The sequence below is a fragment of the Dipodomys ordii genome, unplaced genomic scaffold (genome assembly GCF_000151885.1).
Source record: "Dipodomys ordii isolate 6190 unplaced genomic scaffold, Dord_2.0 Scaffold141, whole genome shotgun sequence".
NCBI lineage: Eukaryota > Metazoa > Chordata > Mammalia > Rodentia > Heteromyidae > Dipodomys > Dipodomys ordii.
The window spans coordinates 1,723,089-1,731,689 of record NW_012267357.1 but is presented as its reverse complement, the minus strand read 5'-3'; the positions used below and the strand labels follow the sequence as shown (position 1 = coordinate 1,731,689).

The window sequence follows — 8,601 nt, the reverse complement described above, 5'->3', positions numbered from 1 at the left end:
CCAGACCCCCCCCCAAAAAAAAAAATAGGCTTTGGCCAGGTACCAGTGGCTTAAGCCTATAATCCTAGCTACTTAGGAGACTGAGATCTGAGGTTCACAGTTCAATGCCACCTGGGCAGAAAAGTCCCCATGAGACATCTCCAACTAACCATTCAACCAGAAGTGGTGCAGTGGCTCAAGTGGTAGAGTGCTAGCCTTGAGCAAAAGAAGCTCAGCGACAGTGCCCAGGCCCTGAGTTCAAGCCTCAGGACTGGAAAAAAAAGAAAAATCCAGGGAGAAGAGAAAAAGCTGCTTCTATTTGTTGTTTCTCTTCCCCATGCCTTTTGTTTGTGTGTAGCCACACAGTTGTTTTGGTTTTGCTGCCAGTCCTGGGGCTTGAACTCAAGGGCCTAGGCCCTGTCTCTAGCTTTTTGTGCTGAATGCTAGAGCCCTACCACTTGAGCCAAAGCTCTACTTCCAGCTTTTTGGTAGTTAACTGGAAATGAGTCTTATGAACTTTCTTGCTTAGGTTGGCTTCAAACTTCGATCCTCAGATCTCAGACTCCTGAATATTACAACCACTAGCACCTGGCTTGTCTTTGTATTACAGGCATGAGTCACTGGTGCCTGTTTTTTTTTTTGTTGTTGTTGGTTGTTTTGAGATGGTGGTCCTGGGGTCTTAACTTGACCTCACACTTCCTAGGTAGCTGTTCTTCTACCTCTCAAGCCATGACTCCAGCCTTTTTCCTTCCTTTAGTTTTTGAATAGGGTTTTGGTTTTTGACCTAGCTGGCCTGCATGGCAATCCTATTTATATTTTTCCAAGTACCCTGGTAGACTGGCATCTTTTTATTGGTTGATCCAGGTTCTTGAACCTGCTTGCCTAGCTGGCCTTGAACTATCCTCTCCATCTCAGTCTCCTGAGTAGCTGGGATTACCTGGATTTACAGGTATGCACTACCACAAGACATTTTTGGTTTTACTTTTATGTGGTACCAAGGAAATTGAACGCAGCACCCCAGAGTGCTACTCACTAAGTCACATTCCCAGCCCCACAGATTTTTAAAAAAATCTTTTTGTTGGTCATGGAGCTGTTCCTCAGCTCTTTAGCTAGCACTCTACCACTTGAGCCACTTCCATTTTTTTTCTGGTAGTTTATTGGAGATAAGAGTTTTATGGCCTTTCCTGCCTGGGCTGGCTTTGAACCATGGTGCTCAGATCTAAGCCTCCTGAGTAGCTAGGATTATAGATGTGAGCCACCGGCACCAGGCCCACAAGATCTTATTGAGGTGACATTTTAATAGCTTCTTGCCAGGGCTGGGAATGTGGCTTAGTGGTAGAGTTGCCTAGCATGCACAAAGCCCTGGGTTTGATTCCTTGGTACCAAATAAACAGAAAAAGGCAGAAGTGGTGCTATGGATGAAGTGGTAGAGTGCTAGCCTTGAGCAAAAGAAGCTCAGGGACAATGCCCAAGCTCTGAGTTCAAGCCCCAGGGGGAAAAACCAAACAAACAAAAAAACTTCTTGTCCAGCTGGCTTTGAATCTGTGTTCTTTGCATCTCTGCTTCCTAAGTAACTGGAATTGCATTCATCACAATCTGGCCTCTTTTCTACTTTACCTACATTTATAATAATAAAGATTCTGCGATTGCTGGAACTGGATTTTTTTGTTGATTTTTGTGCCTGTAACCATATCCTATTCAAAAGGCGAGCCGTTACAATGGATAAAGAGAAATATTAGCGGACGCAAACAAGTTCTCAAACAAGTTCAAGCCAGCTGTGCTTTCTAATTCAGGTGTAAATGCCTGGGCAGAACGCGGTCACAGGCCCCGCCCCAGCCACACGCCACGCCCCCGCGGGCGCGCCCGTTCCCGTGGCGACGCGGAGCCAAGTCGGGTCAGCTTGGCCACTGAGCAGGCTGCGTGCAGTGGCGGTGGCAGGGACGCCAAGGGCGACTGAGAGGGGCGTGGGTGATGGCCGCACCACGGCCCGTCAGCTCGAACTCCAGCTCCAGGAGCTCGTCCCGACCGCGCCCGCGCCCCTCAGGCCAGCAGCAGCCTGCTGCGCAGCTTGGGCTCTACGAAGCCCAGAAGCGGATCCTGGATCTAGAGAAGAGCCTGCAATTTCTGCAGCAGCAGCACTCGGAGACGCTGGTCAAGCTCCATGAGGAGATCGAGTACCTGAAACGGGAGAACAAAGGTGAGTCCAGCTGCTCCCGGGTCCCCACACCTGGGCTTCCCCGGCCTGCTGCGGCCAGAAGCGCTCAGCACATATACTCTAGAACAGACTTGAGATATGGAGAAAATACAAGGCAGCATCTTCTGGCTGGCCGTTGGCCTCCTTCCTGCTCCCAGACACCCTGTCCAGAGAGTCATCTCCCCACTACACACTCCTCCTCTGCAGCTGGCTCTGCAGAGTCAGACCACCATATTGTTAAAAAGTTTTCACAAAAGCCTGGTGCTGGTGGCTCAAGATGTAGCCACTAAGAGGCTAAGATGTGGGGATCGAAGTTCAAAGCCAGCCCAAGCAAGACCGTCTATAAGATTCTTATCTCCAATGAACCACCAAAAAGCTAGAAGTGGGCTGTGGTTCTAATGGTAGAGCACTCGTCTTGGGAAAAAAGAAAAATAAATAAAAGCTCTGGGACAGGGTCTAGGTCCTGAGCTAAAGTGTTCACAAAGTTGGATGACCATAGCTCATGTCTGTATATCCTAGCTGTAAATCCTAGCTGAGATTAGGAGAATCTTGGTTTGAGGCCAGCCTGGATAAAAAAAAATAAAAAACTTCCCAGGACAATGAGTAAAGAGCAGAGCGAGCTGGAGGCATGGCTTCAGTGGTAAAGCAAAAAGCAAGCAAGCCAAGCAAGCTCAATGTCCAGAGTTCAAACCCCATAACTAGCCAGGTGCTGGTGGCTTACGCCTGTAATCCTAGCTACTCAAGAGGTTGAGATCTGAGGATCACGGTTCAAATCTAGCCCGGGTAGGAAAGCCTGTGAGATTCTTATCCAATAAACCACTAGAAAACAAGTGGTACTGTGGCCCAAGTGGTAGAATGCTAGCCTTGGGCTGAAGAGCTGAGGAACAGAGCCCAAGCCCAGAGTTCGAGCCCCTTGACAAAAAACAAACAAAAAAACCCCACAACTGACCACCCATAAAAGATTTTTTTGGGGGGGTGTCAGTCGTGGGGCCTGAACTCTGGGTCTGGGTGCTATTCTTCAACTCTTTAGCTCAAGGCTAGCGCTCTACCACTTAGCCACAGCGCCACTTCTGGCTGTTTTCTGCTTATGTGGTGCTAAGGAATTGAACCCAGAGCCTCATGCATGCAAGACAAGCACTCCACCACTGAGCCACCTTTCCCAGCCCCCATAAAAGATTTTTAGAGGTTAAATGTAGCCAAGAACTCACAAATTAAACATGCCCATGTTAGCCAAGGATCCTCTGCCCACCTGAGGCATCAATTTTGTCCTGTTTTCTGGTGCTCTCTGTACCTGAAGTGCTAGAATCCCTCACTGGGAGTCTATTATGTGGATGGATCCCCTTCCCCATGCTTTCTAGAATCTTATCCAGTCTGATGCCTGGCCTGACCAGCCCTGTGTTAGGTACTGTTTGACCCCTGCATTGCTCACATTCATCAGAGAGCTGTCATCCATCATATCCCCTTGCGACCTGGCCTAGAAGTGGGTGTCCTGAAGACATCAGGGGCATGATGTGGGATGACAGGCAACATCCAGAGGCATTTCTGCCCAGAATACACAAGGTAAAGGTTTGGTGGGAGAAAGCTGGTGGGCTCCACAACAGAATCCAGTCAGCACGATCACCAGCTGAGACTTGGGCCCAATGGGAGGACCAAGGCAAAAATGGGGCAGGTCTAACATTGTCCTTTGTCTTCCTTGTAAAAGTAACCGGAGTATGTGCTTGCTTTCAGATCTCCACTACAAGCTAATAATGAATCAGAAGCCACAAAAGAAAGGTACAACTGAGTCCGAGTGCCCAATGGCAAGTTACCACCGTCCACAACATCCCCTCCAAACCCTGTGCCCATCTGGCTGCTCAGTCAGGACTGGTTCGGGGGATTAGAACTCATGCCAGTTATCCTAGCCACAGTTGGGTACCATGCTCAGAGCCCCTGGGCAGTCAGGATTGGGGAGCCTGCAGATCTACCCTTAACTGAGCAGAACTGCTGGGCTTTCCCACCCTAACTGGTTTCACCCAGATACCCCAGCCTATGCACTTTCCCTAGGGGAATCCTTCGTGCCAAACTCAGACCTGCAAGCCACATGTCTAAGGCATTCCTCTTCATGATGACCCCACTCAGGGATGCCTCAGTTAATTTCCTTGGCTCACTTACCTTCTGGACATCAAGTGATTTGGCTAGTTAAGATGCCAGGTGGAAATGTTCTTGTGTCTAGCCTGCCCAGGGCTTTCCCTTCCTGAAGACTCAATAGAACAGGTAGGAGGCCCCTTGTCCAGCAGAGCAGAACAGACCCATCAGGCTGCTCTGAGCAACACACAGCCTGAGCTAGTGGTTTCAGCTCTGCAGGACTTGGAGGCCTTGCTAGGAAAGCAGGAGAGGGAGGTCATATTCAACAGCAGTACCTGATGCTCCTTTGGTATAGGCTTCCTGTGTTTTCTGGATGGTCCCTCAGGAAGTCTTTCCAGGGGTCTCTTTTCCTGGGGGTGCTGTGCTGGGTCTGGCGCTGCTGTATGGGAATATGCGTATCATAGGGAGCCCACAGGTTTGAACCAACACTCAGGGCTAAGTGGTAAGCATAGGTAAGTTGCCATTGTCTTGGTCTGAGTCTTATGTCCCCTCCTGCAGGAAGCAGCTCCTCCTTGAGCCTCCAGTCCAACAAGTCCATTTCCAGCTCAATATCAGGTGAGTAGATCGGCACCTGTTTGTACTCCAAGCTGGAGGAGTGCTCTGCTGAGGTCCAGGGCTGTGTGGCCATTATGGGGTATTAACTAGAAAGCTGCAAACTCAAAGTGGCCCTCTGTCAGGCAAATCTCAGGGAAGACCCTGTGGTTTGGGAACACAAGGGCAGCCAAAAGGAGTCAAGATACAGTGGGGGTGGAGCTAATGCCCCAAGCTGAAATGGGAAGCACAAGAACCATGGTCTAGTGGCAGGCTACTCTAGCAAGACTGAGTCTTTATCACTGTGTCACTGTAGGGCACAAAGGTGCCGTGGCAGGCCCATGCAGGGCAAGACAGTGAGGAGTCAGGGACAGCAAGAGGGACCTCCAAGTGCTTTCTGTAGTGGAATTCCTGGGAGGAGGGTGGGTAGTGGTTGCCTAGTAGAAGCCCTGCTTAGCCTGTGTCTCCAACGCAGGCAAGATGCAGGTGGGATGAGCCTGCCCACAGACCATTTTTGCAGGTCTCTTCCGCTATGCTGCCGTCCTCCCAGCAGCCCTGCTAGTAAGCAATGGACCTGGGACAACAGGCATGTGTGGACAGGGACTAGGCCTCTCCTTCAGTTTCACTGTACCCAAAATGAAGGCCAGCTTCCAACTACTGTGACTGTTTTAGAACATTCTACAGCAACTACTCAGAGGGGTCAGTCACCCTCCTAACAGCCATCAGAGAGACACACAGTTTTCATCTTCCCTTTACAGAGGGCTACACTGAGGCAGGGATAGGGCTCCAGTGGCCAATCCTAAAGACCTTGGGCTGTAGGTCTTGAGGCCTGTAGTGACGACATGTTGGATCTGCCCTGCAGCTACCGTTCAAGCCAAGACCAGGTCCCAGCCTGGCTCCTGCAGGAAACAAGAGTCGAAAACTGACATCTCCCAGAAGATGGACTTAGAAGAACAGCCACTTGGTGCTTCCACGAGTCAAAGCAGCAAGTTGGACAGAGTCCCTGGGGTACAGGGCCAGACCAAGTAAGGGCTTCCTGCTTCCTAGGGCCTGGCTGCACCCCAAAGACCCCATGGCGGCACTTCATCATAGGCTCTCACCCTTGGACCAGCAGCTTTGCCTCCTCCTCCATGGGCCTGATTGCACCGGGCTCGTAGAAGTGGTCAGCTGGAGGCCCTATTTGATGGGTACCAGTTTCTTCCCCCTCCCTGGGGGTCATGAAGGGATCCTGTGAGGGCCTGAATCAAGAGAACCAGCGGTACCCCCCAAACCATTTTCTCAGAGAGAAGAAACCAAAAGTGATTTGGCTTATTATTATTTTTATTTTTTTATCTGTTGTGGGGCTTGAGCTCTGGACCTGGGCGCTGAACTCTTCAGCTCAAGGCAAATGCTCTACCACTTGAGCCACTGCACCACTGCCAGTTTTCTGGTGGTTTATTGGAGATAAGAGTCTCACGAACTTTCCTGCCCAGGCTGGCTTTGAACCATGATCATCAGATCTCAGCCTCCTGAGTAGCTAGGATTACAGGCGTGAGCCACCAGTGCCTGGCTTTTTTTTTTTTTTTTTTTTAAACCAAGTACAGTTATATTGGGTTCCCGGGCCTGGTTAGACTGAGATGGGCACAGGATGCCTTTGGAAAGCTAGCAAGACAGAGAGAGCCAGGCTCTGCTGACTCCTAAATTCGTAAGGCCTCCCTGCTGCTGTGAAGGCCAGCACTTGGCCTGCTTCTCTGTATAGTCCTAAAACACTCCTTAGAAGTCTGCAGGGAGGGTTCGGTTCAGGGTAGCCTAGCAGCTAGCCACGCTCCACTCAACCCCTATCTGACCCTGCTCCCGGCTGGTCCCAGGATACCCTGGTTTGTGTGAGAACGGGCAGGGCCTTCTCCACTTCTCACATCCACACTGGCATGGGCAGCACCCTGGGGAGGCTGGCAGGTAGGTGGTTATACCAAACTACAGGTCATCTCGGAGCTGCCATAATGATGTTTCAGAGACGAGGATGCGGAGATCTCTAATTCAGTGGCACCCTTGGTAGGGAGCAGCCAGCACAGGGGAAAGCAGGTGACAGGGGCAGCTGCCTCACTGAGCCTGCCCCCACACCTGCGCAAGCCCACCACAGTGCAGCAGTGTGAGGTGGTCATCCGGCAGCTGTGGAATGCCAACCTTCTGCAGGCCCAAGAGGTGAGGCCTGGGCGGGAGTGGACTGGCACCAATGTGGGCCTCACCATGCATCCCACTGTATCTCTCTTCCCTGCCTTTTAGCTGCAACACCTCAAGTCTCTCCTGGAGGGGAATCAGAGGTCTAAGGCTGTCACTGAGGCCGGGTCTGGTTCTCTCAAGTGAGTGTCCCTGTGCCCCCCAGCCCTAGCCCAATAGGACCTGGCAACACGGGCTCATTGCTGACTTCCTTCCCCAGAGACCAGGAGGCCATGCAGTTCCCCAAGGTCTCCACCAAGGGCATCTCTAAGAAGTGGTAAGGCCCCTGGCATGGGACAGTGGGAAGCCCTGCACATAGTGTCTACAGGGAGGCAGGCTGGGTCTCAAGAAACAGAGCCAGCTCCTAGAAGGCCTAAATTCCAGGGCACTCACAAGCTGTAGAGGCTTGCTTGCTCATGGTAGCCACCCCTCTCCATACCTGCAGCCTGATTCTGAGCCCAATGTCCACGGCAGAGCGAGGCATCCTGCCTGCTCTGAAGCAGAGCTTGAAGAGCAACTTCGCAGAGCGGCAGAAGCGGCTGCAGGTGGTGCAGAACCGGCGCCTGCATCGCTCGGTGCTCTGAGCCAGCGTCCGGCAGCTCTGCTGCCCTCTCCCTTCCCCTCCCACGATTCCACTACTTTTCAGCCACTCAATTCCAAGTTAGGCAAAAACCATGACAGATAAAGTACTTAATCTCGGAGCTGAAAAACTATTTTCTCACTACTGTTTTGCTATTCTTTATTTACACAAAAGCACATTATTACCAGTTGAAAACAGAAAATAAAGCTTGTTTCACCTAGTTTCCTTGTCTCATGGCTATCAGTCTCTCTTTGGCCATTTGTCCCTCATCGAGGATTCTGCTAGTCTGGAATGCCAGGCCTGGGGCAGCCAAGGATGCCTCATCCCAGGAGCTGATGACTTCCCTCAAGGTAAACTGCTAGCAGAGCCCCACATTACCTTCTTGGAGGCCAAGTGGCTTTCTGATCTCGATTGGCCCAAGAATGGCCTTCTAGGCTGAGTTTCCTGTCTAGACGGGCACTCCTATAGGTGCAACACTGTCCTTCGCTGCCAACAAGGGTCCAGCTGGGCCCTTTGTGCTTGGAGTCCACCGCCAGAGGAGGACTGTCCTCTCGAGCTAGCTGCTCCCTCGCCCCCACCTCCAGAACAGCAACTGCATATATCACCGTGAGGTGGTCAGCTTGTGTCTACTCCAGCGGCAGCATGGCCCCACTGCCTTATTCTCTGGCATGAACCACAGCAGGAATTTGACCAGTGTACAAACCAGGCTGACACAAGAACCAGGCACTGGAGGCTCACGCCTGTAATCCTAGCTACCCAGGAAGGTGAAATCTGAGGATCACAGTTCAAAGCCAGCCCAGTCAGCAAAGTCCATGAGACTCTTATCTCCAATTAACCACCAAAACCCAGAAGTAGGTGCTGGGAAGGTAGCTCAGTGGTAGAGCGCTTACCTTGCATGCATGAGGCCCTGGGCTCAATTCCTCAGCACTACATAAGCAGAAAAAGCCGGAAGTAGAGCTGTGGCTCAAGTGGTAGAGCACTAGCCTTGAGCTGAAGA

General features: G+C 51.4%; 1 protein-coding gene across 1 annotated transcript; it reads left to right on the top strand.

The window, feature by feature from the left end:
* Nucleotides 1-1,950: 1,950 nt before the first annotated feature.
* LOC105997177 (coiled-coil domain-containing protein 74B-like) lies at nt 1,951-8,343 on the top strand. Its single transcript, XM_013031510.1, has 8 exons — nt 1,951-2,176; nt 3,902-3,946; nt 4,796-4,852; nt 5,691-5,853; nt 6,820-7,009; nt 7,091-7,167; nt 7,245-7,301; nt 7,470-8,343. Exons 1-8 carry the CDS (start codon nt 1,951-1,953, stop codon nt 7,606-7,608), a joined length of 954 nt encoding a protein of 317 aa, XP_012886964.1. The 3' UTR covers nt 7,609-8,343.
* Nucleotides 8,344-8,601: the final 258 nt, after the last annotated feature.

Bases quoted from the DNA above. Each gene is read 5' to 3' on its own strand.
- LOC105997177 (XM_013031510.1), top strand. From the start codon at position 1,951: ATGGCCGCACCACGGCCCGTCAGCTCGAACTCCAGCTCCAGGAGCTCG. The intron at 2,177-3,901 runs GTGAGTCCAGCT...GCTTGCTTTCAG, and splicing joins CCTGAAACGGGAGAACAAAG to ATCTCCACTACAAGCTAATA. The intron at 7,302-7,469 runs GTAAGGCCCCTG...CCATACCTGCAG, and splicing joins AAGGGCATCTCTAAGAAGTG to CCTGATTCTGAGCCCAATGT.